Source organism: Podarcis erhardii (genome assembly GCF_964252035.2).
Source record: "Podarcis erhardii genome assembly, chromosome: 2".
NCBI lineage: Eukaryota > Metazoa > Chordata > Lepidosauria > Squamata > Lacertidae > Podarcis > Podarcis erhardii.
This window is the reverse complement of record NC_138498.1, coordinates 79902364-79930310: the sequence shown is the minus strand read 5'-3', so window position 1 is coordinate 79930310 and position 27947 is coordinate 79902364. Positions and strand designations below refer to the sequence as shown.

The following is a 27947-nucleotide window of genomic DNA, read 5'->3' as shown; positions in this document are numbered from 1 at the left end:
GTAGAAGCTTTCTTGATGACATGGGCAGAGTGACATTCCAGCATCATGCACAGCCAACTTTTGCATCACATTTGCAGAAATTTCTTCTTCTTCCAAATATCAGCTGTGAAGAGAACCATAGTGAGGACTCAGCCAAAAAACAGTATAATCTCATGCACCTTATATGCAAGTAGGATTGCTTCCAAAGAAAGATGCACCTTTAACATACAGGTGTATTTTAACAAGCTTTGCAAACTCTTGGTGTAAAGTTGCATCTAAGCAGGCTACAGCCCATTTTGCTTCCAAACTTTTTACAAGTTATCTCATAGTGCTACTGCAATGCAACTGCTATCACATTTGCAAAGCTAAGCAAATGTTTCAAATTGGACACAGGACTCAGGGGGTTGGACTAGATGACCCTCGGGGTACCTTCTCGCTCTACAATCCTATGATTCTATTAAATATGAGAAATGTCTGTTAAAGGTCTTCAGGAAAGTGAATGCCAGCCTATTGGGAGTTTAGTATAAAAGAGTATCTTTACAACACCTGGAGTGTAGATTATTCCATAATAACAACAGAAAGACTTTTTTATGACTTTTCTCTTTTAAATAAATACCCAGTAATATGCATAGAGAGGAAAAGGCTCATAGCGTGAATCAGTTCAGGCTATAGTTTAGTGAAATGCTGGCTGCGTTAAAAAATGTAGGGAGGGGATCCTTTATAGTCATTTACAGAGAATATATAAATCTTCCCTAATATTGAAAATCCAGCCTTCAAAAGGCTATGGAGTCCATTATTAGCAGCTTGGAATAGCCTCAGAAACTGGAATCGAGTCATTACATCACTCCCATCCAATCAGGTCCATCTAGTATTAAACATTCCAAGCACACAATTTGCTATAACAGAGCTCCATGTTAGGATTAAGCACAATTCTCTTGCCACAATACCTAGAGAGCTGATGGGGATATAATTTTGTTGTGAAGTGCCCACTATAAAAAGGGAAGGCCAAGCATATGTCTGATTGTAATTATGGAGGTCAGGATTTGCCAGTTCATTTACTGTTCCCTGGAATTCAGGCTGGTTAGATTATCCAAGTGAAAAGCAGAGGCAGCTGCCTTTTCAGCTATTTAGAGAATGAAAATTTATTAGTAGTGAATGCATTGCAAGAGGGAAGAGAGGGACTGCAGCATGTGACGATTAGAGACAATATGGCTAAAGAACGGAAGCATCAGAAATGGGGAGGGGGGAAACAAGCAACAATATATTAAAAAATGGTATTTGGGTAAGCAGTTGATTTCCACAAGTAGTTCTCCATCATGCATCAAATTGCTGTAGCCTCCCTAGTTTCTGGCATTCAGTCCTAATGTAAGGTTACCAGACATCCCCGTTTCGACAAAATCCATTGAAGTTGAAAAGTGTCCCTGGATTCATTGAAAGAAATCTGGTAACCTTATCCTAAGGCCTGTTTAAAGAATTGGAGTGGGGCTGTCCTTATTGTTTCTTTGTCCCAGGGTTTCTCTGCACAACTGGAAATAGTTATTCACTTAGCAGCACATGCCAACACACCTTCCACACTCCATTTTAAGACTATTACAAAGCGAAGGCTTTGGGGCTTTTCTTATCTCCTTCCTCCCTGCTGTTTTGTTTAATTTCCAGCCTGTAGAAGAGTTCTGGAGAATTCAAAAACTTGCTTGCTACTTGTGACATTTTAAACAGTCCTCATAAAGACCTTCTGTGGGTCTTTGATAATCTCGTAATGGACAACAAAGTCTATACCTTGTAGACAGGTCTGGTGCCAGGATCTGGCCCACCCAGACAGATGCTGGAGTTGCATTGCCGGGCAGCTGGGTCTGGGGAGCTTCCATTAACAATGTCACACAAGTACACAAGTAGCACTGGCTTAGTGTGAACATAAGAGTTCATGCAGGCTCCTGGCGAAGTGATTGTGGCTGCTTTGCTTTCTCATTGGTAATTTAGCTTGCAGTGAGCATGAGGCATAGTTTGGCTTGGTTGCCATCTGAACCCAGCCATAGTGTCTGGGACATTAGAATGGAAATTGAGAATGGCTGCTTCCCAGCCAGCCACAACTATTGCCATGTAACAAGTGCAGGGGTGGGACGGAAAGCTCAGCAAGACCGGAGTTTGGTGAGTGCTGAGCTGTAGGCTCACCTGATTGGCTGTAGATACAGCAAGCACTTTGGCAGGGGGAAAAGAAAAGGGGATTGAGAGTTGGGAGTTGGGTGTTCTTGGTGTTCAGCAGGGTAGAAGTATAGCTCCTGAGCTGTGTGTGAGAGATCCACTCTGCAGCCAGAGAAGGAAGTCTCTGAGCTTAGTTTGAAATACAGCAATTAGTGTCCTTTTTCAGGAGTATACAGACAAGAGAAAAACTGGGAAGCTGAATTGGGAACAGGAGAAGTAGCGTTATTAGTGAACACTACTTGGGTCTCCATTCAGTAAGAAAGGGATAGAACGTCTTGAGAAAGAGAAGAATCCCAAACCAATTAGGAGGCATTTGGTGATCCCCTAGGTCTATTATACTGCTAGAGGAGCCTCAGGGGTGTGATTAATAGAAGGTTAGGAAACTGACAGAAAGTACCATCTTGTTTTAGAACCCAAGTATTAAGAACTAAGCTATACAATTAAGCTTAAGAAACTGAAGTGGGGAAAACTGAAAAGAAGTTTTAAATCTGAACAAAGAGGTTTACATGCTTTTCTGCTCTTGAATTATTTGATCGTGTCTACCAAAGATGGTGTGGCCAAGTAAATATAAACTGCCCTTAATTCAAGTAGTAACTAGCTACAGTGTGCATGGAACCACTACTTTAGCTAGTCTTCTATATTTTCCTGCCATGTGATTTCTCTGCTTTCCTAGATATTGGCTCAGATACATACTGTAAGTGGCTCTTGTTACTCATCCGCAACACAATATGGGTTAGTGTCTAACCAAGTGGCTCTCTGCATATATTAGCAGACTATCAATCCGTATTTACCCCCTCTGTCCATAGAAAAACTAGCACCTTTAGAATAACACTGGAATCAGAGCTGGCACCCAGTGAAAAAGGAACAGCATAGAATTTTGAAACTACTACTTTAAAATGTGTGATCCTGTGCAGAAGACACTCACTTTAAAAATGTACCAACCCTTTTGCCTTCATTATTTTTATTTTATTTTATTTATTATTACTTTTATATTGCTTCTTTTCCCCAAGGAGCTCAAGGCAGCACATATACTTCTCCCTTTCCCCATTTTATCCTCACAAAATCAGTGAGTGGCAATTTGAACCCTGGCCAGCACTCTTAACCACTTTTCTACATTGGCTCACATGGCTGCAGTCCTGCCCTCAGTTACATGAGCAAATACATTACTGGCCAGGTCAACAATCCATGTTATGGTGTGTGTTTTCTGTAGCATTTTCCACATGGAAATAATTCTACAGCATAACATATTCTCCATTCTTTTGCATTACTGTAATGATATTCTGCAAAAACACATTTTTATATGTTCATTATGCCCAGTCATGTTTGAACGACTAAAAATAGCACAAATAAAAATCCCCTTTTCTAATTTGATATTTGCCTTTTGCCTTCTTTCCATTTGACCATCTATTTCTTTCCCGAAAGTCCAGCTTTAAAACAGCCTTCTTCAGAACCATTAATCTTTCTTTCTAGAGAATAATTAAAATACAGTCCTTCAGGACATGAATGGTATTGGTAAAGCATTGTCTTTCATATTTTTGACTAGTAGGTTCAGTTGCCTCAAAACCTGAAAGAATATTATGGTGTGTTCCCAAAAGAAAAGATTGAGATGTACTGTACAAGCAAGTTGTACATCTTTATTCAGCCAAAGGAACAAAGCTTGTTGTAATGTATAGATCTCACCTTGTTCCACTTTGTACAGAACCAATGAGTTCAGATGGAGAAAATAATTCTGATTCAGAATCCTAAGCATGTTTGTTGTTGTTGTTGTTGTTGTTGTTGTTGTTGTTGTTGTTTAGTCGTTTAGTCGTGTCCAACTCTTCGTGACCCCATAGACCTACTTGAAGTGAATCCCACTGACCTCAGTGTAGCTTACTCAATAGTATGTGTGTTTAGGATTGTAGCTTTAGTTTCTTCTGTTTGCTCAGAGGAGAAAATATTTTGAATAAAGGAAATATTATCTTAGCTTGCCCTTGTGGGAATAACAGCACATATTCTTTTTGTTTCAGATGTAAACTTTCAGGCAGGCAGATTTTAAGACATGATGATGAGGCAGTTTTTCTATGGTACTCAGCTATGAGGGTAAAAGTCTGATTGTTTCTTTTACTTACCAGATATCAAATTTTTACTAGTAAAGTCCAGCAGAGTAAGCATGTTAGGAGATTTGGTAATGTTATTGACAATAACCTACATGAGGAAAGATGTGGTTACATGACCATCTTGGTATAAAAATAGCAGGGTCACCTTGTTCTTGGAAATTGATTTCACATGTCTGAGCAGAAAGCTGCATCCTCCGTCTGCAAAGTTGGAAATCCATTTGCATTTTCAGATATTTGTAATACCTTAGAAAATGGAGAACACAATGAAAATATTGAATTGTGGTTAGTCACTGTTGCAGTACACAAACCTTTTGATGTTTACATAGCAGCGGATAAATGCATAATCTCTGTCTGCCTTGACTACTTCAGTCTCAATCTTGCATTTAGCATTCAGTGCATTCAGATACCATATTGCTTGTTCAAAGCATGGTTTGGAGGATTGGGGGAAAGCTCTTTATGTACATTCTCCCTCTTTCTACATTTCAATCCTTCCCTCACACTCCTGGCTTAATAAAATACCAACTTGTTTCAGAAACCTCAGTTTGCTGTGATGTCAGAACTTGCACACTATGGTTTGAGTGATTAGCCCAAATCAAGATTGCAAACCACTGGTTTTTATTTCTTTTTCAATGCTGATTTGGAGGGATGTATCAAACTAGAGCTTTCTGGTTGGATAGCATAGCAAACTGTAGTTTAACAATTAGGAAGTACTGTATTAAACTGAAGTGGAGGAACATGAGCACATAACCAATCCCCAACCCCGTAAACCATGGGTAAGCAAACTAAGGCCCGGGGGCTGGATCCGGCCCAATCGCTTTCTAAATCCAGATGGTCCGGGAATCAGCATGTTTTTACATGAGTAGAATGTGTCCTTTTATTTAAAATGCATTTCTGGGTTATTTATGGGGCATAGGAATTCATTCATTCCCCCCCCCCCCATATAGTCTGGTCCCCCACAAGGTCTGAGGGACAGTGAACCGGCCCCCTGCTGAAAAAGTTTGCTGACCCCTGCATAAACCATGGTTTAGAGAGAATGTAAACACAGCCAGTGTTGAATGTAATTGCGGGATAGGGGGATTTTTGTTTTATTTTGTACTTTTTTCAGAAACTGCAGACTGCATAAAAAGCATACATTTCCTACAAAAAAAGACAAAAAACCCATTTGTGCAATTTCTGTTTTTATCTTGTGTTTTTATGTTTTGAACCACCCTGAGATCTACAAATTTGATAAACAACAACAGAGCAGGCAACAGTGCTTTTGTAGCACATTGGATGCTGAAATATTCCTTGTTGTTTCAAGAGAAATTATATATATATATATATATATATATATATATATATATATATAGTGGTACCTCTACTTACGTGCACCTCTTCTTGCGTATCCTTCAGGATATGCACACAGCAAACCCAGAACTATTTTTCCGGGTTTTGCTGTGCACGCATGCACAGAAGCACTTTTCCGCGCCGTGCGCGTGCACAGAAACGGTACCTCCGGTTGCGGAAACCTCGGGATCCAACCGGATCTCCAGAGCGGATCCCGTCCGCAACCGGAGGTACATGTGTGTGTGTGTTGACACACACATGCATACATACACATATTCTCTCTCTCTCTCTCTCTCTCTCTCTCTCTCTCTCACACACACACACACGCATATGCATTTAAATCCTCGCTCTCAGAAGCTCAATTCAAACCCCATTCAGCTTCTTTCAGAGCAAAACCCCACTGACCTTGAAGTATGATCATCCTCTTAATATGGAAGTAGTAATGTAACTAAACTTCAACTAAGAGCATTTTCTAAAATGTGTATTCAAATCCTACATCATCTGTAAGTCAGGTAAAAGGACCACTTTGACCAGAACATGTGTTTGATTTCTGTCCCCCACTTTCTAATCACATAGATGACCTCCAAAATTAACACACTGGTATAGGCCAGCATATTGCAATTCCCAATTATGACTCCCACCCCTGACTGTTTACTTGCTACAGGGTGACTTTAAAGTGCTGCTATTGTAGCTCAGGGCCAAACTAGGCCCTATCCAAATTAGGGAGTAATGTGATAGGGAGTAAAGTGGCAGGAGTGCTATAAGGAGGAGCTGGATCCTGCCCCGTCCCCAGATTGCCTCCCTCTTCCCCACCCCATGATGCTCCCTTGCAAACAAAAGCAAACAATTGATTACTGAATTCAGTACTACATGCTACATATGTACTACATATGTGGTGGAGTCTCCTTCTTTGGAGGTCTTTAAGCAGAGGCTTGACAACCATATGTCAGGAGTGCTCTGATGGTGTTTCCTGCTTGGCAGGGGGTTGGACTCGATGGCCCTTGTGGTCTCTTCCAACTCTATGATTCTATGATTCTACTATAAGGAGTGGTGATGACTATTGAAAAGGACTAGAAAAAAACTCATGGGTGATGTATCAAGCAATAGTTGTTCAACACATGGAAGAACAGTACCCATAGTTTAAAGCACAGTCTGGCGTGCATGAAGTGTGATTTTTAATTTCCCCCCTCCCCTCCTTTCCTATAAATTCTAATTGTTATTGATACAAAATTCATTTTATTTATGGTCACCAATCAGAGCAATACACATTACTATACATCATTTCTGTAATAATCATAATAATTTTGGTATATACACTTCGACACAACTTCGTTTATATATGTAGAAACGTTTATCTGAGTGTTCATTGTTTTATTTTTTATTTTATGCAATTGCTGCGTGGCATGTGCTCCATTGTAAACAAAGATATATCTTGATGCAACCATGTTAAACAGTTTAAATATGAAAATAATTTTTTAAAAAACCAATGTTATATTTAAAAAAGCTGTCCACTACAGTAGCTAAATTGAATCTTAGAATTTAAAGGCTATATCCGCTCCAGATGCTGGGAAAAACAAGGAAGGGCTACTGACTCGATGCCACAGCTTGTCTGCTTTCCAGGAGCATTTGTTTAATACTGTTTCAAACAGCATACTGTTTGTGGTAGAAGCAGGACCAGAGGGTTACTTGGTATTGTTCATCAGTGCTTCTCACATAGGGGTGGGAGGGGGTGCTGTTGAGAGAAAGGTCTGTGCAAAGCAAGAACTGTGAGTCTGCTAAGATTTGCAGAAATAAATGGCAGGTGTAAGTTTTAAAAAGCACTATGTTAAAGATGTGATGCACATACTTTTTCATAGCTGCTGCAGTATTGTTACTCCCCACTGGTAATAACAGTAAATTTGGTCCTCAAATGATTTAAGTTGTACAGTTATATCTCTGAAGTCGAATAGAATCTGTTCCAGAAGTCCGTTCGACTTCCAAAACATTCGGAAACCAAGACAAGGTTTCCGATTGGCTGCAGGAAGCCACGGAAGCTGTGTCAGACATTTGGGTTCTAAAGAACGTGCGGCATTCGGGAGCCAAAAGGTTTAACTCGCTAGGCATTTGACTTCCGAAGTACGACTGTATACCTCTGCCTTAGAAATTAAAAGATACTTGTGTTGATTGTGGAAGAGCCCTAAAACAACCCCAATCTTTATTTTATTTATTTTAAATTTATTTATGAAAATATTTATATAGCACAATTTCCTTAAAGAAATCTAAGTGGTATACAGCAACAAATATTATACACGCGCACACACACAATAAAAATACATATGCCCCTGATTATGTTGTGGTGAAAGTGGCTAATGGGAGATTTGGGGTTTTTTTCTTCTTGTAGAAAACCTGAAAAAGGAATCCAGTACCTAATTGAGAGAGGCTTTGTGCCAGATACGCCTGTTGGAGTTGCTCATTTCCTTCTGCAGAGAAAAGGACTCAGCAGACAGATGATTGGAGAATTCCTCGGAAATCGACAAAAGCAGTTTAACCGGGATGTGTTGGAGTAAGTAGCAGATATGAAGCATCTGTTGCATATTTAAGTGTACGCTATGTGGATTTTAAAGAAAGGGATGCTCGCCAATTGTTTTGTGCATAAGCTAAGTGCAGTTTCAGAGAAAAAGAAAAACCAGGAAAAAATCATTTCCCCATATACATTTACAGCTATGCCCGCAATTCAGAAAGACTGTTCCAGAAGGAGGTTCTTAACTATTTATCTGCTATACTATAATCTATTATTATTTTAATTGTCTAGGATATGCTCATCTAGAAGGAAAGTGTCTATTGATTATAAGTCCTTTATTATTCCTTGAAATATTACTCAATTCATTGTCTAAAATAAAATGACATGACAAAATGTGGAAGACTACTACCATCCAGAAAGCAAGTGCCACAATATTTTCAGTTTTGATGTGCTGTACTGCGTACTGCATGCCAGCTCATGACATATTGGCCCAAATTTATAGAATTATGTATACATTACTTTGATGAAGAATTGCTGTTGAATGCTAAGGTTCCTATTGATTAGTGGTACACCTTAATCAGCAGAATGCACTCATATAAATATGCTTTAATGAAGCATTCTACACTTGGCAAGTGGGTTGTCTTATTCCTGGACCCACTTGTTCTATATATTTCCTTACTACAAAGGAACAGTGAAGCAGGGCCTTCTTCTAGGGGGCGGGGAGGGGGGCGGAAATCTGTCAGCTCATGGTTCTTCCTTGAAAAATCAACACAGATTTTAAATTCCAAAATGATGTTTTCTAAAAACAGTCCTGTAGATGAGAATGTTATGTTGGCATATTGCCTAACTCTATTAAAGAGAGGCTTTTGTTCTGGGAGTTGCACCACGTGAAAATGTTATTGATGCCTATTTGACACAATGCCAAAACATATGATCTACAAATAGGCTAGGAAATTTAACCCTGATGACCTCCTCTTCATGTTTGCTTCATTGACTAAAATCTTATAAATTAAACATTGGATCTTTTTTGTTTACCTGTTATTATGTTTTAAAGGCCATTCAATGAGGTTTTGAGTGCACTTAACTGAGCACTGGAATACAGCCAAAGGAATTAAATATGCAATTGCAATGTTCAGTTAAAACAAGCAACCTTAGGAGTGCAGAAGCTTCCCATGTTAGCTTGTGTCAGGTACCAAGATGGCATTTATTTCTGTGTTGCATCGGGTTATGAAATATGTCAAGTTTTCCTACATTATACAGCTAACCAAGGTACTAAAAAGACCTGGCTTTATTTGTTGACTGTTTGCTGTTTTATGGATATGTGACATAGCTAATTAGATTATGAGGAAAATTTCATTGTCCATCTCAGAATCACCCTGGGCGTTTTGGTCAGGAGGATGATACTATATGCTCAGTAGTAAGCTACTCTTGGGGACCTGATACTGCCATCCACAGTAATTTTGTGGAAGACTCAGCCCTTTTGAGATCTCTAGCTTTTGGGACTGTATGCCTCTTTGATGTACAGAGTGATGCCACCTCCAACACACCCTTCCCGGTCCTTTCTGTAGAGTTTGTATCCAGAAATAACCAATGCCCACTGGTTCTCTCCATCCCAGCAGGTTTCCATTATGCTCTTTGTATCTATGCTATCATTTAAAACAAAGTACAACAGCTCACACAACTTGAATCAGTGGCTTCCAGTATTAGCTTTTAAACTCCTGTGCATGGTGTGTCTTTGCAAATATCTCTGGCACATATGTTTTATCCAAAGTATCCTCTTTGAATTGATACCTGTCCCTCTGCATTTTAATTGCCTGGTTCTGCCCCTCTCTCATTTGAACAATCATAAACATTTTTACCCTGATGCCATATGGCAATGCATTTTAATAAAAAGGCTTTTAGCATGGGTCATACGTTCTTACCATGGCACCTGCATTAGTCTATTGTACTTCGCAGAGATTGATCTTTCATTGTGAATAACCTCAAAAGCCTAATATAAAGGGAAGAAACCTCCAGATTCTATTTTATTTTATTGGCAAGTAGACCTCACAGGCAGCAGAAAAGGCAATTAGATCATGGTTTCACAAATCATGGTTTTGCATCAGCCTTTTAAATCAGCCCTGTCCACCTGAGTGCCCTTTCTCCCTCTCTGCTCTCCCCTCTCCACTGTCTGCTACACAATTCCTTTCTCTTTTCCCTTCCAGTTATTGAAAAGAGTACTGGGGTGTTATTATGCACAATACTTTAAGGGGGGAAATGGTGTGTGGTAACTGGTACCCCTTCTGCCAGAGAAGGAAAAGTATATTGCTTTCCCCTTTTGCTATCCACTCAAAGGCATCAGGAAGGAAAGTAAAAGAACACAGGGCCTTCTTGATGCCACCCTCCCTTCCAACGTTCATAGGATAGGCAAGGAGGGGACTGGTGTCTGTTCCTCTGTGCCCTACTGCTCAGTAAAGTAGTAAATTAAAGTAATGTTTGGTTGTTTTCTAATGGAGCTACTGACTGGGGGAAATTGCTTTTTGAAGAACATAAAAGTGATTATTATTTCTGCCAGAGAAATGTCTTTGAAAAATCATGACCCGCTTACATAAGCTTCTTTAATTGATATATAGTGCTCATAATTCTCTCTTTGCCCTTTAATCATTGCATGCTTCATCTGACTGAATACTATACTAAGTACAGCAGTTGGTATTTTATTGGAGGCAGGGTGGATTGCTGGGCGGGGGGGATATGCTGGAGGGTGGCAAAATCAAAACTCTTCTTCTTCTTTGTCCTAGCTGTGTTGTGGATGAAATGGACTTCTCAGCTATGGAACTAGATGAAGCACTCAGGAAATTCCAAGCTCATATCCGTGTTCAAGGGGAAGCTCAAAAAGTAGAACGACTCATTGAAGCTTTTAGGTATGGACGTAAACAGATAGCTATCACAAGGTTTAGTCACATACGTAGTAGGTTTGAGTGTACTCAGGCTGAAGTAGTCAAATATTATCTTGATCTAAAATTCTGTTCTCACGATATTATATATTGTAGACCAGCCTTCTGGAGTTGATGAGAGATGTACTTAAAAACCTCCAGAGGCCACTAGGTTGGGAAAAGGCAGCTATAGATTCTGGCAGCCCTGTTTGTTGTATCTTATGTTATCAAGTCTAAATGCGAACAAAGAAATGTTTACTGTCGGTTTAAACATTTTAAAGGAATTTAAGGTCACATTCCTATACCCACTTACCCCGGTGTAAGGGCTATTGAACGCAGTGGGACTTACTTCTGAGTAGGCATGTAACGGATTGTGCTGTAAATACTCTATGTTCTCATCTTGTTGAAATGGAAGCATTTATCCTTTATAACATTTTGCAGTGTACTCTGCTGACCTTTTAATTAAGCAGTTTAGCTTAGCTGAGCAAAGAGCATTAACTTATTAAAGCCTAGACAAATGTTCTTTATCCATGGTGGGGACGTGGGGAGAAATGTGAAGAATCTTCCAATATGCTAAAAATAAAGAGGCCTATCCTCAGAGGGTGCCACAGATCTGTTGAAGCCATTGGTCAGACTCATTAGGCATGAAATGTGTACAAATGGCATATTAGCATAGATATAAATTATGGATCAAAGTTGCATCAGATATTGTTGCATAGTTTGTGCTGGCATATTTGGGCTATAGCTACATGGTAGAAGGAGGAAATGGTTACCTGAGTCAGTAGTGCACTTCATTTGGACTGTGATGTTCAACCCAAGAAAATTTGGCCTTTCCATTGCATATTTTGCCCTACAAATATAAGCTGTTTTACACTTGCAGTAGTCTTATATTACCTTACATTGCCATGAATAAATAATGTATAATTGTCACCACTATCCTATTTCTGATTAATTGTGCAAATCTGGGTAATTTTTATCCTCTTTGATCCACTAGGTATGGTTTGCAGTCTGCAGTGATAAATATGTATATGTATATTTTATGTATATCTATACAACAAGTGAATATTGCAGGAAACTGAGGGCACTTACTGTAATGGAGTTAGACTAGCCTTAACCACCGGAATATCTAGATCAGCAAATAGTAATTTGGTTACAAAGAGTGGGTATTAGCTGAGATAATGTGATGGAATGGTAATTAATATTCAAGCAATAAATGTGTATGTCAGGAGTATAATTCCAGTATCCTCAATGAAACAGTTTATTGGTTTATTCTAAAAGGCTTATCGACTCATCCTTGAATCTGACCACTCTTATTTCGGTGTCTTTTGTAGCCAGAGATACTGCATCTGCAATCCAGGTGTTGTGAGACAGTTTAGAAATCCTGATACCATCTTCATCCTAGCTTTTGCAATCATATTATTAAACACAGATATGTATAGTCCAAATGTGAAACCAGAACGCAAAATGAAGCTTGAAGATTTTGTCAAGAATCTAAGAGGTATGCATAATTCAAAAATCTGCCAGGGTCTAAAGGCTGGGTTTGTTTCATTTCCTCCGGTCTTGAACAGAAAATGTCAAAAGCCACATTTTTCTTTATTAAAAATAATCCAAGAGGCTAGTCTGCCATTTGTACTATGATTTCTTACCAGGCCAGGAGAAGATTGGAAAGGGTTTTTGGGAAAGGACAACAGTCTGATTACTAACAATGCGGCAGCACCCGTTTCTAAATAGATCATTTCTTAAATACTAAAGAGGTAGAAAAGTCTGCCACATGGCTTTGGAAGCACATTGTTGTAAAAACTGCAGCAATGTTGCAATTCTATGCACACTTACATGGAAGTAAATCATTGAACACAGTAAGACTTACTTATGAGTAAACATGCATAGACATTTGCCATTATGGTCTACTCTACACCACAAAAACCACAAAAGAATACAGTAATTAGATTCTGTTCCATATTACGCGTTTGTGTGACTATACCCCACAAAAGTGTTTTAGAACTCTGAGGAGGCTGAGGAAACCGAGATTCAAGTTCTTGAGAGAAAGGAAATGTTTTATAGCTGAAAGACCAATGTGGGGGTGCTTGTAATTTTGATTGCCTCTTGTATTTCTGCACTGCAAACCATCCCTCTCCAGGTCTGTGGGCCAACTTCATTCACTAAGCATATTACAGCAGAAAATCTTTATTAATGTTTTTAAAGCAACTAGGTTGAGAATGTGCTTTATCTTCCACGAATGGTGCTTCAAGACTGCAATATTTTTAACTAATACTGAGGTTTATTATTGCTCGGACATTTAACATTGAGTGTGTGTGTGTGTGTGTGTGTGTGTGTTAACAAACTGCTATCTGTTACCTAATTGTATTGATACTCCACAGTACTCTTGGTTACTGTTGTATCAATAACTAAAAATAGGGCAAATGTGTATTTTGCAGATAGGAATAGAAAATTTTTAAGTAAATAAATATCATACTGATTTTAAAAGAGCATAACTGGAGACCAATTCAGTGTAAATGGCTTGGAACCCAAATACTCAAAAGAGTGCCTCTTCCCATATTAACCTACTTGTCTGTTAAGATCTTCTGCCGAGGTCCCTCTTCAAATGGCATTATCAGAGATATAATACATGAGAGCAAAGTGTCCATAGAAAACTCTCCCTATGCAGGTTCTTCTGGCACCAGTTACAATCTTTTCTGCACCAGAACACCTTTTTAGTCATCTGGGCATTTTAATCTTATGTATATTTTAAATACTGTTTTCTTCGTTCTTCTGATGTTTTATGATTACTTTTATTGATTGTATACTACCCTGGAATTCTAAACAAGAATGAGGGGCGATATTTATATATCCAAATGTCATTGATTGAAATTCACTTCTTTAATTGTTAAAAGGCAGGTTCTTTGGAGATACTGATCATGACATGCCAAGATTTAGTATCAGTGATGTTAGTGTAACAACCAGTAGCTAGATCACATTCTTTACAAGGCAGAAGTGTCATCAAGTTGTAGAGGTATTGCAGTATTGCAGTTTTTGGGTATTGCAATGATGTTTGGGTTCTGCAGGTGTAGATGATGGTGAAGATATTCCACGGGAGATGCTTATCGGGATCTATGAAAGAATCCGAAAGCGGGAGCTCAAGACAAACGAGGATCATGTGTCACAGGTCCAAAAGGTTGAAAAACTCATAGTAGGAAAGAAACCAGTAAGTTATATTTTGCATTTGCGAGTTACATGTGCAAAAGTAGATGCTGTACTCACTGAACCATTTCCAGCTTTGAGGGCATAAATGACTGCTCAGAAAGTGTCTTTCCTGAGTTATTGGATCTATTTTGTATAGTTTCTTTAGTTTTCTAAGTATTTATATCCCACCCACTGTAAAGCATAGAGGTTTTTATTCCTCTATATTAAACATGAAAATATTCCAACATCTTTTTATCCCCGCGTGCCAGCTTAACGCAAACAACCAAAAGTCAACACCAGTAAAGAAATCATATTGCACCTTAGCAATATGGCAAGAGTCCAAAGAAACAGAATTCCATAAATTGAAGGCTTTTGCAGATGACCTGGTTTTGACATTACAGGAGCCAGAATCTAGTACGAAAACAGTTTTAGAATTGATTCAAGAATTTGGTCATGTGGCAGGATTCAAATTAAACAAGCTAAAAACTAAGGTTTTAGAGAAAAACTTAACATCAATGGAAAAAGAAGGGTTTCAGAATGAGACAGGTTTAACCGTGGCTAAGAAAGTGAAATACCTAGGGATTAACATGACTGCAAAAAACTTGAATTTATTTAAAGATAACTATGAGAAATGTTGGTCAGAAGTTAAAAAAGATTTAGAAATTTGGTCTAATTTGAAGCTTTCCTTGTTGGGTCAAATTGCAGCTATAAAGATGAATGTATTGCCAAAAATGTTATTTTTGTTTCAAACTTTACAGATTGTGGACAAGATGGATTGTTTCAAGAGGTGGCAGAGAGATATTTCTAAATTTGTCTGGCAGGGCAAAAAGCCCAGAATAAAATTTAAAATACTAACTGATGCAAAGGAAAGAGGAGGGTTTGCCCTGCCAGACATTAAGCTTTACTATGAATCAGCAGTATTCTGCTGGTTGAAAGATTGGCTACTTCTTGAGAACACTGATATTTTGGATCTAGAAGGTTTTAATAATGCTTTTGGGTGGCATGCATATCTATGGTACGACAAGGTTAAAGCTCATACAGCATTCAAAAATCATATTGTCAGGAAAGCGGTGTTTAATGTCTGGACAAGATACAAAGACTTATTGGAAAGCAAGACCCCAAGGTGGTTGTCACCTTTGGAAGCTAAGGCTCTGAAAAGACTCAATATGGAGGCCAAGTGGCCGAAATATTGGGAGATACTAGAACAAGAAGGAGATACATTGAAATTGCAGAGTTTTGAGAAACTAAAAGATAAAGTGCGAGATTGGCTTCATTATTATCAAATAAGAGAGGCCTATAATTTGGATTAAAAACTGGGCTTCCAGGTGGAGAAATCGAAACTGGAAACAGAACTGTTAGAACCAAAACTAAGATTCTTTCAAGAATGTATAACTTGCTGTTGAAATGGAATACTCAGGATGAAATAGTTAAATCAGCTATGATTAAATGGGCACAGGACATAGGTCATAACATTTTGTTTGCTGACTGGGAAAAGTTGTGGACCACCGGTATGAAATTTACGGCATGTAATGCCTTAAGAGAGAATATTATGAAAATGATTTATAGGTGGTACATGACCCCAGTCAAGCTTGCTAAAATTTACCATCTGCCTGATAACAAATGTTGGAAATGTAAAGAAACTGAGGGTACATTCTTTCACCTTTGGTGGACGTGCCCGAAGGTTAAGGCTTTCTGGGAGATGATATATAATGAACTGAAAAAGGTATTTAAATATACCTTCCTTAAGAAACCAGAGGCCTTTCTCTTGGGCATAGTCGGCCAATTGGTGTTAAAGAAAGATAGAACGTTTTTTATGTATGCGACAACAGCAGCAAGAATACTCATCGCAAAGTACTGGAAGACACAAGATTTGCCCACCTTGGAAGAATGGCAGATGCAAGTAATAGACTATATGGAATTGGCAGAAATGACTGGCAGAATCCGAGACCTGGGAGAAGAAGCGGTGGAAGAGGACTGGAAGAAGTTTAAGACTTATCTGCAGAAATACTGCAAGGTTTATGAATGCTAAAATGATGTTGGATATAAAAATAATATGGCATTAGTGATACAGTGTTAAAAAGTATGCAAAAACGTAATAGAAAAAGGGTGAAAGATTAAAGTTATATTATGTCAAAAGTAAACAATATGTTAAAGGTGTTTAAACATAAGGAGGAAAGATCGGAGACATAATAGAAGTGATTTTAATAATTAGAAATGAGTTTCGAAAGAGGGTAAGTATTTGCTGTATCTGATTGGACAAAGAGGAACACAAAAAAGGGAGGCGTGAGGAAGTCAAGAAAGAAAGTTTTGTAAACATGAATTTAAAAATTGGAGTTTTTTCTTTTAATTTGTTTTTTGTATTTTGATGTATGTTGGTGATTGGTTTTGTTGTTTTGAATCTCTTCTGTTTTTCTGTAAAAATAAATAAATATATTTTAAAAACAACAACAAAGAAACAGAATTCCAAAGTTGTGGGGTAGCTGTTGCGTGTATATGGGAAGGTGGGCACACTCATTGCATCTTTGTATGCTTACAGATAATGGCTTTTCCAAAATGAAGAGGTAGAGTTATACTACTTTCATTGCCTTATAGACTGGAAAGTGGGATTTTGAAAGCTGCAGAACTACACTGTAGAATTTAAGCTTTGTGAGAAAGCAATTCAAATGATTAAATAAAGTCATTAGGATTAAATTAGCGTTCCTTGTGCTCATTCCTGCTTAGTGACAGCGTAACTGTGCAAAAGGGGGTTTGAAAATAAATGCCCATCATTATTTATAGGCATGTTTGCTTTTATAGGAGTTTAGTGATAATAAGACCACAAAGTATTTGCTTGATATGATATGTATTTCTCTGAAATTTAATGAACTTGTATGTGTCTTTTTCTGCTGTAGATTGGATCTCTACACCATGGACTTGGTTGTGTAGGTATTTCCTTTAATATTCATTTCTGTTCTGTAAGCAAAGCTCATCAGAAGGGCCCTAACATGTTTAAATCCTTTGTTGTTACTCAGATTTTGGCAGTTCATTGCTTTTTCATCCTAAATATTTAAAAGTGTCAATTGTTGACCTAATGAAACATTTCCATTTTGTAAAGGAGCCAGATTGTGCTTTCTCTGTGGGGTTCAGTATCACACAGATAGAGCTTGGTACAACAATGAAATATAAAAGTGAATTACGGTAATTAGCAAGCATAAGTGAAACTGGGGGCAGCTTTGTTTATAAACCTGGCTGAGGTCAGTTGTGGTGAGCTGCCCTTAGACATATTTTCTAACAATTTTAAGATTAAAAACAATTTGCCTCTCCCCTCAAAGGTGTGCATGGCCTCTGATCTGCAGATATTTAAACGTACATCTCTCTCTTTCTTTTGCATTATTTTAAAGTCAGAATATTTCATAAATGCGCTTTGCTTTCATTGTTTTTAGTGTTTAATCAGCTTAATCAATCAGTGTGGAAACTTAGCACAAGATTATGCAGTAGAGGAATGTGGGACTGAGACATTCCTTTAGGATCTTTCACACACACAAGCTGCAAAACAGTGAACATTGAGCATTGGTGTGCCCTTGCATGTCTTCTGTTCATCTGTTATGTATAGGGGTTAGGGGACAGGTATAGATGAAGGTCTTCACATATTGTCATATCATAAACGTTGGAATACTGCTGTTGGTGACTATTGTGGGACCTTTGACTGAATATGAGAAACGTTTTCTTGCTGACTTTGTGTTATACTTTGAGACACTTCATTAAAACATTTGTATAAATATGAAGTATATATTATATTCCTCATATAGAAGGAATTTTAAATTGTGCATGCTGCATCAATCATTGTAAAAGTGGGTCATGTGTGGCAGGTCACTTTGCTGATCAGGATTCCGCCCCCCCCCCCCATAAGTTTGGCATATTTCCTTAGATGTCATGGATGCCAAAATAAAATTATTGGCTCAGGAACTGAGATACAGTTCCTCTGCACTGGGGCTAAGAAGAACTCAGAATCTAAGAAGTTAGACTCTAATAAAAATTCATTGCAATTAAAACTTATTGTTAGTAGCCTTCTGTTTGTCCATGCATAAACAGGCTAGCATCTCGTGGAAAAGACAGTGGAAAATCCGTATTGACCTTGAAGTAAAGGAACCTTAGTCCCTATACTGTATCAGATACAATGCATGCACTGGCATGGAGCTAGGGGGAATTATTTTCACCTATTCCCCCTGCTGAGGAAAATCAGGATACTGTTGAAGAATTAATGACAGTAAAGGTAAAGGGACCCCTGACAATTAAGTCCAGTCGCGAACGATTCTGGGGTTGCGGCGCTCATCTCGCTTTAAAGGCCGAGGGAGCCGGCATTTGTCTGCTTCCGCAGACATTTTTTCCAGGTCATGTGGCCAGCATGACTAAGCCGCTTCTGGCGAAACCAGAGCAGCACACGGAAACACCGTTTACCTTCCTGCCGGAGCGGTACCTATTTATCTACTTGCACTTTGACGTGCTTTTGAACTGCTAGGTTGGCAGGAGCTGGGACTAAACAATGGGAGCTCACCCTGTTGCGGGGATTCGAACCACCAACCTTTCAGTCGGCAAGCCCAAGCAGCACAGTGGTTTAACCCACAGCACCGCCCGTGTCCCTGTGTTAATGATAGTAGCATTGGACAACAGGCTTCATGAAATAACATATGAGTTTACCACCGATATATAAATATGATGACAAAAAAAAGGAAAATCCAAAATGGTGCAAAGAGGGGCTAATGAAAAGCTTTTCCTTAAATGTTTTTTATTTTCACCATTTTCAACTATTTCTTCCTCCACCATTGTGGAAAAGACTTCACCTAAATAATACTGAACTCCTTTTTAATTGACTAAAGTCAGCATTGTCCTATATCCCACAGGTCCTTTCTCTTCCACATCGGAGACTTGTTTGCTACTGCAGGCTCTTTGAAGTTCCAGATCCAAATAAACCACAAAAGCTTGGATTACACCAGCGGGAAATATTTTTATTTAATGATCTGCTTGTGGTATGTATCTGACAGGCATATTTTTATAACACATTATATTAATGCAGAGACTCCATTAAGTAAAGGGGCTTACTTAAATGCAGAATCCATGTAGGGGCACTATGTGGGTTTCTGCATGGATTGTTATTCATGTGTGGATGAAGAGCTGTGTGTACAACTACAGTTCTATGCAGTGCTCAGGATCAGCTAGGAAAGTTGTGCAGGGGAGCCAAAAGGCTAGTAAATGGAAATGGTATTTTAGGCAGAGTTTGTCATCAGGATGCTTACTGGTGTAATATTATAAGGGTTCATTGTCCATACATTTCAGTGTTTTTAACTAACCGAATACTTTCTCCAACATTGATTTTTATGCTTGTTGATATTTTTAGGTCACTAAGATCTTTCAAAAGAAGAAGAATTCAGTCACATACAGTTTTCGACAGTCCTTTTCCCTCTATGGAATGCAGGTGCTCCTTTTTGAGAATCAGTGTAAGTGTTTTTAGCCTCTCATATGAGTTAAGGGTAAATTGGTGCACCTCATTTCTTAAGAATAACTATACCTTGAGGAAGTGGTTTTCCCCCATTTTTTAGAAAAGATATTGCAGAAATGCAATGAAAACCTATTGTTAATATTGACGAGATAGTGTGATTTTGCTTTGTCACCACATTTATTTAAATGTTTATGAAACAGAATAAGAATAGCATTCAAAGACTTTTAAAAATAAAGTATGAAATCTTGATTCTCTGAAACATGTGAGCTATAATGGTTTAGTATATGTACACATACGGGATATTTGGGAGAAAGATCAGTTTGGTTCAACACAGCCTGACACTCTCCTCCAGATTTCTCCCCCTTCAGCATTTTTCTTTAAGCAATGCATAGCCATTATTGTAGCTGAAGGCAGCAAGCTACAAATATCCCACCCAGCCTATCTGCATGTTGCAGCTGTCAGATTCAGCTTGTTCTCAAGGAATGGAATTCATATACCTTCTGAGAATTCTGTCAGTTAAAGCAAAGGCAGTGAAAAGCATTCCATTTAGAAGCTGGCAAGGTGATGGGAATGATTGGCAACGGGGAGTGGATGATAAGGGTAAAATGTATTTTGAGGAATCAGTTAATTCTTTGAAAGGAAATAAAGTATTTATCTCCACATTCGTAGGTCACGAGGGAAAGACAAAATAGATACTTCCACTTTTTCCAGAACAAACTTTCATTTTAAAAACATGAAGGTTTGCAGTTTCTTTTCACTAGAGACCACGTAACAGTAAAGATATATTCACCAACTGCCTTCCTCCTGCCAATTCTAACCTTTAAAAAGTCTTCAGAATATATTTTCATACCCCTTTCTGAGAATTGATCTAAGTGAACATTTGTGTATCCAGCTGTACATGTACTATTTTTGTACAAAATATACATTGTTTTATATATCCTCTTTTGATGGTGGACACATCCATTTTATACGGTTTTTAAACATTTCTTGCCTTACTCAGTTTCATGTGGGCTTTATTTATTTATTTATTTATCTATCTATCTATCTATCCTGAGAAAGTTTTATATTAGTGTTTCTTCTACAGTTCACATTACAGTTATGATTTAAGATTAATGACTCTAAAACTTAAATATTTATTTTATATGTATGGCTAAAAATTCTATATAATATCATTTCTAATGTCTGTGCGGCCCAATAAATCACTGTGTGTTAAATGTTTTTTTACTTAGTACTTTTATCAAAAGTAATTAAAAGTACTAACATGCCTTATTTAGTACTTTTAGTACTTTTCTATTTAGAAGCCCTTTTGGCTCAAAAGTGTAAGGATTGGGGCAGATGATGGGCGGGGGGACCCACTTATATTTGATTGCCATAGCTGCCAATCTTGTGATGATATTTGTTTACAATTTTATAGGATGCACTTTCATTAAAAAATACAAGGCGGAATACAACATATAAACACAAAATAATGATATTCATTTTAAAAAGCTTTAAAACATTAGTAAATACTGGTTGCCTTAACAAGAAAATTCATGTGGTAAAGGCCTTTCTGAACAATAAAGTTTTCAAGTGACATATGAATGAAGGAGGGATAGTTCCCACCAAACCACTGCTGCAAGGGAGTTCCACAGGGCAGGGCCTGCCTCACCAGAGTCCCTGGTGATGGTCTTGAGGGTGTGAGGAACCACCAGAAGTGCCCTGTCAGAGGATTTCAGTGATCATTCAGTCTACCACTGCATCAAGTCTGTGATATATGGCGGAAATCCTTGAGTGAGTGGTGACTGTTGTTTTCCCTCAAACGCCCCTCATCATGTATGATGACACATTTGATTCACCCAGGAGACTTATGTGGCTGAAAAAATGACAGCAAGTAGCTGTCTACAGGATAAACCATAGATTCACCCCCATAAAATGCCCTCTTTGAAGACTCTGCATAGGCATCTAGTCAGCCACTGTAAGAACAGGATGCTGGTCTAGATGGGACTTCCAACTAATCCAGCAGCATTCTTGGTTCTAAGAAAGTCGTTTCCCATTTTTCAGCCTACAAATGGTTGGATTTTGCCAAGTTTATAGTTTTGTAGTAATCTTTGAATGGCTGTTCAGTAAGGTCTTGTGTTCATTCGGACCCTCCATGTTATTCCTGGAGGTAGTCGGTGACAGAGAGGACACAGTTTCTGCCAGAAACTGTAAAGAATGTGACAGACCTGTAGGCATCTTAGACCACCTGAAATAACACCAGAAACACAGAGAGACCTAGAAGCCCTGAGACTCCAATACATATCTCACGCAGGGTAAGTTGCCCAGTCTACTGTGGGAGGAGCACAATAGACACAGATGCTTTCAGGCCTCATCCTATCAGTTGCACATGGTTACCAAGAAATGTTAATGTGGTAATGGAAATCTTTGATGTACTGGGATGTACAGTGGTACCTTGGTTTACGAACTTAATCTGTTCCCGAAGTCCGTTCTTGAACCAAAGCGTTCTTAAACCAAGGTGTGCTTTCCCATAGCAGTGGGGGACTCAATTTACAAATGGAACACACTCAACAGGAAGTGAAACATGTTCTTATTCTAAGGCAAAGTTCACAAACCAAAACATCTATTTCCGGGTTTGCAGTGTTCTTAATCCAAGTTGTTCATAAACTAAGCTGTTCTTAAACCAAGGTACCACTGTATCTTTTTCACATTTGGAGATGCAAATAGAGAACAGAAAACACTTGAAAGAAATTAATATACATATATCCCTTTTACCACTTTCTAGATTATCCTAATGGCATACGGCTCACATCAGCTGTTCCGGGAGCAGATATAAAAGTTTTGATAAATTTCAATGCGCCAAATCCCCAGGACAGAAAGAAATTTACGGATGATCTGAGGGAGTCTGTTGCAGAGGTACAAGAAATGGAAAAGCACAGAATAGAGTGTAAGTACAAAGGTACATATAGTAGAGCATTTAAAATTAATTATGTTAGGTGAATCTATTTTGGCATATTTACAAAAAGTTTTCTTTATAAAGTTAAAATTTGCTCAGAAAAGTTAAAATTTGCTCAGATTAAACTGCAGTTGAAATACGAGAACGTTTTACTAAGTGCTGATATATTGCATTTTCCTCAGGAGACTTACAGTGGTCCAAGGGCATCCATTTCAGCTGGTGGGTTCTGACCACACTTTTAAACTCCATGACTGGCTGTTACCACATGGTTATGTGCCACTGCCATCTGGAGTCCAGCAGAAGGATTTGCATTGGTATGCTGTTATGATGCAATTATGCACACAGACTACCAAGGTGCAGTGACACCCAACCAAATGAAGACATGGCAAATTTGATAGCATCGCTTTGTTCATTGCTACCTAATGATAGTTATTTCGTTATTTATTTATTTTGCTTTGTGTGCTAGAGAGTACGTTGTGTGAGGTACTGTATCTGAGCATTTCTGGTGCCAAAGGAGAAGGGATGGGCAAAAGGCTTAGGTAACATGAAATATTCCCCAACACTGAACTTAATAGGAATGCGCCTTCTCACACAGAGCTTTCTGTTGTTGAAGCCCTGAAAAGGCTCCGGTGTGTGGCCCAGCTTCTGGAATGCTGTGCCTTTTGCAGACTGAGCAAGCTTTATTTGTCCAGGTGCCAATTTTTAGAAGCATTGTGTTTAGGGTTATTGAAATTATTAACGAGCCAGCAAAGAGTCCATACCTATTTTTTCAGCGCTACAATCTGAAAGAGCCAATAGAGTAATTGGCTTCTGCTCTCTTTTCAGCTGAACTTGAAAAGCAGAAAGGTGTAGTACGACCAAGCATGTCTCAGTGCTCTAGCCTGAAAAAAGAGTCTGGCAATGGGACATTGAACCGTGCCTGCCTTGATGACAGTTACGCCACTGGGGAGGGTCTTAAAAGGAGTGCCCTTAGCAGCTCTCTTAGAGACCTCTCTGAAGCAGGTATGCATTTCTTCCTTCTTTGATAAATATATTCATTGAACCTTAATATATATGTGTGTGTGCGTGTGTGTGTGTTCAAAGAATACACTAACAAATATGAAAATGTAAAAATGTAATCCTGAGAAAGTTAAATATATCTTATTGTTAGTAGTGTGGTTTTTTCTGTTTTTCCCCCTCTGCTTATTCAAAAATTCCATTTGAAAATATTAAACTGTTGTAGCTTTCTATGTATACTTTAAAAGGAGAAAGAAGACAGAGAAAAATTGTAAGTTTATAATAAAATAATGGTTAATTACATGCTAGGTATAATGCTAGGAGTAAACTGTTTAGTTTTGCGTCCCTTTTTGTTATTTTCTTCCTTATATTGTCATTAGGGGAAAAAACCCACCCAAATCATTGTGTATTGGCTGCTTCTTGTGCATTTTGTGCTTATGTGTATCCATGTAGTATATTGATGAATGAAATTGAGTGAAGCCCTGCTAAATTCTATCTAGAGAAACATAAATCGGATATAGTTGTGTGACTGGTGCTACTTTATCGTATTGCTCAAAACGTAGACTCTAGATCTTGCTGAAACTGTGGCTTGTGTATATACTACACTACTGTTGCCAGCATAATGGGGAAGGAACCATTTTGGCAAAGTAGTAATTTCACCACTGCTTTTGGGCCTAAAGTTTGAACTGATCTGGATGGTGATGGAAGTTTAAAATATATTTTAAATTATAGATGTTATACCTGGTTTTGGAATGTATGCATTTTAATCATTACATTTCACCCATGTGTGCAGAACGTAGAAAAATGCCACTACGATTATGACTGGAAATCAATGCCCTGGTGTATTTTGAATGTCAGGCACTACATTTCAGCTATGTGTGCAAAAGAACAGGCACGTTATTGGTTCCTGCTGTTGCTAGTAGAATTGCTCTGCCTGTTAACACCATGTACACTATGCTAAATTATAATATACCACTAGCAAATAGATTTAAATTTTTGCTTACTTTTCATCCTATATATTATTTTGACCTCTATATAAAAGTGAAGTATACCTTTCTCTTTAAAATATCATGTGTAAGCTTCTACTGTGCTACAGTCATCAATACTAATCTTAAGTATGTGCTATGTGTAATTATGTGCACATGCCTATTTGTGCATCAAAATATACACATACTAATATCTGCATCTTTATTTTTACCAAACGGGTTTACTTTCTATTTAGCCACAATTATTTATCCATAGTAATTATTATATATTACTTTACTTTGGGGACAATTCAGTGACAACCATGAATCCATTGCATGGAACAACACCAGTGCAAAGGTCCACTGAATTAACGCTTTTTAGAATTTTATTTAAAAATGTGCACTTGAGTAGACTTTGGATGAGGCCTCAGTCGTCATTATTTAGTTTCATGTAAGAATGGTTTCACTTTTCTGTTTTTCATTGAGAATGACAACATTCATTTTTAGAAACAGGATTTTCACTAATGTACCTATTACTTGACATGATTCCCAGTTAACACTTTTCATCCTACTAGGAGCTTTCAAACATTTACTCCAGACATTGTCATGTAGCTAGCTTCATTTGGAGGATTCTTTACCATAAACAAGATGAATTTTTCATAAGCATGAAACATCCCATATGTCAACAACATATGCCTTCTGTTGGCATATACTCATCGCTGACAAGTTATTTTCTGTAGTTGAATATAGGCGTCAGACTGAAGGGTTTAAGCAGTGACTATGTTAAACCCAGCTAAACTTAATTTTAACATTTTTATTGAGTCATAATTATGGAGAGTTTATGTTTGGACTTGTGCAGTGCAATTAATTTAAGAAACACACACACATACAGTCAGGTATTGGTTAGGATAACCTAGGTGGTCTTTTCATTGATTGTGTTAGCTATTGCCAAGAACCAACTAGAAACAGGTGCAGTTCTATAGAAGTTGGCCTTTGGAGTGATTTCCATGGGTTCAAACATGGTGCCCCCACAGAAAGTTTTCTCCATGCAGTTTCAAATCATAGAGGTAGAATGCTTCACATGGTAACACATTCTGTGTAAATTATAGGCTGATTCTGATGATCCTTTGATTTCATGAAAAAGGAACAAGATGTGTAGATAACTTCTTTTACTACTTTTTAAAATGTGTGTATCTATAGGGTTCATGTTAAATATGATCTTCAAAGATACATGTTTGAACTGGCCCTCACTGCAATGAGATTATGAAGTGTTTAGCTTAAACAACACTGTCATTTTATGCCATCACTCCCCTCCAATAGAAAGATTGAGCATGTAGCTAAAAATCATGTAGTGTTGCTTTGCTACAGGACGCAGGAGGAGGCTGATGAAGTAGATTATCTTATCTAGGTATCATATGTAGGTAGAAACATGCTTTTTCAAAAGGTTACCTTGTGTTTTTTTAAAAAAATAACTTAGTTTTACCACTCAAACAGTGGTTATAACTGCTTTATAATTTTTATTTCAGAGATTGTTGAAATATGTAATAATGTTGTTTTTGGATACTATGACGTATGTAAAACTTGGATATTTAATGTTTTTATTTTTAAAAGAAAAATATGTAAAAAATGTTAGGGCAAAGCATCTTTTAGTTCAGGGCCAGGGAACCTGTGGCCCTCTACACGTTTCTGGACTACAACACTCATCATTCCTGACCATTGGTCATACTGGCTGGGGCTGATGGGAGTTGTAGTCCAACAACATATGAAGGACTCTCCAGCCTGCATGTTGGATTTTTTAAAGCCCTATATTATTCTCACCACCTGAATTAGGTTTTCCAGGTCTCTAGCATTAAATATGTCCTTTAACACTTCTCCAATTTATTAAAGTATAATTCATTTAAAATAATAAATGGCTAGCTTTTAAAGGCTGCTTGTTCAGTTTGACAAAGTCAGGTTTACTTGTTTGTGTCTCATGCAGCCCAGACAACTTCCACAAGTTGTTTCATTGTGTGATAAAGAATAAATAGGTCCAAAAGAAATATCTGTAAGCGGAAGTGCATATTTGCAATTTGTACAGTGACCTCCGGAAAAGGCCCTTGGTAACTGACTAGCCATTTGCTGCATGATGTTAGAGAAAAACTTGAGCCAGCATTTGGATTGCTTTGGAAATATGACCACATTTACCATCTTAAGCATCATTCCCCCCCCCCCCCCGCCACCTGCATAATTGGAGGAGACATTCAAGGATAGTTGTGAAAGATTCAGAAATTTGCCAGATGCATCACCATGGTATTGTAAGAGTAGGGTTGATTTTGAGTCAGAAACCTACCTCAGATGAGTCTGAGCATTTTAAGATGACAAGATGCAGTTTAAGATGATGAGATACAGTTGCTTAAATTAAAGCCTACAAACATTGTGGTCCCATATACTCAAGGTATATGAAGCTTGTACTAATTTCCTGAAATTTGGAAAGTATCCAGGTTGCCTTTTCAAGGCAATGTCATTCCATAATTGCAGTCCCACACCAGAGAAGGCCCTGCTTCAGGCGCAGCTATAGATATGACCGTAAAGAATTGTAAAATTATTTATTTACTTATTTATAACAATTTTACTGCCTTTCACTGAAAGTATGTCAGGGAACATATGCCCGACGTAATAAAATAAAACAACATCAATAAAAGAAAACTCTAAAATAAAAAAGAAATGGGGCCATTATATCTTAATACATCTTATAATATCTGCATAAATAATCATTTATTAAGCTGGCATCTAAAAGCTTGTAAAGTAGACACCAAGCACACCTTATTAGACAGATATTCCAAAACTGGGGCACCACTACCGAAAGAAACCTTCATTGTAGATGTAGTAGATTTGTTTATCTGTATCTAGTTATCAGGTTATCACAAGATAAAAGTATGAAAGTAACACAGCTAACCAATGAACTTACCTCAGACCCAAATAGTCGAAGGATGTGATGGGCACCTGGGGCTTGTCAACTTGGGAAGGTAGCCTATCTAGAAGGAGAAGGAAAATTCTGCTGCCTTACAGGACATCTTCAAGAGAAGAAAGGGCCAAGGAGTAAATCCTACACAAATTCAGAGTGGGGTCCCTAAGACGGTTGGATGGTGCCTTGTATGCCTCCTTCTGGCAACTCCTGCAGCCAAGCCAGTGCCAAATGCATTGCTTTGCTTTCCTTTGGACCATATGAGTGACACCGAAAGGGAGGGTCCTGTTGCCTGGGCAGATCAGGCCCTCCTTGTGCCCTGGGGAGGTCACTTCACCCCCAGAGGCACACTCCATTGACTCTTGAGACAGAAGGATACCAACAAGAACAAATTATTGTTGCTGTTGTTGTTGTTGTTATATTTTTATACTGCCTGCATCTG

General features: G+C 38.1%; 1 protein-coding gene and 1 long non-coding RNA gene across 15 annotated transcripts in view; one reads left to right on the top strand and one right to left on the bottom strand.

Moving 5' to 3' along the window:
- The window catches only part of IQSEC1 (IQ motif and Sec7 domain ArfGEF 1), a 304523-nt gene that overhangs the window by 268233 nt on the left and 8343 nt on the right, over nt 1-27947 (top strand). For all 14 annotated transcript variants that reach the window (XM_081848828.1, XM_081848827.1, XM_081848826.1 and 11 more), the window contains 9 exons: nt 7981-8142; nt 10878-11000; nt 12344-12510; nt 14075-14214; nt 17084-17113; nt 19073-19198; nt 19567-19666; nt 22430-22591; nt 23426-23602. In XM_081848828.1, coding sequence (XP_081704954.1) covers nt 7981-8142; nt 10878-11000; nt 12344-12510; nt 14075-14214; nt 17084-17113; nt 19073-19198; nt 19567-19666; nt 22430-22591; nt 23426-23602 — 1187 coding nt within the window. The remainder of the gene's footprint in view (nt 1-7980; nt 8143-10877; nt 11001-12343; nt 12511-14074; nt 14215-17083; nt 17114-19072; nt 19199-19566; nt 19667-22429; nt 22592-23425; nt 23603-27947) is intronic.
- On the bottom strand, nt 4-27922 carry LOC309334543. The gene is made up of 3 exons (XR_014153154.1): nt 27509-27922; nt 4420-4517; nt 4-103 (listed from the first exon to the last, which is right to left on the bottom strand). It is a non-coding gene; the product is annotated as an uncharacterized lncRNA (long non-coding RNA).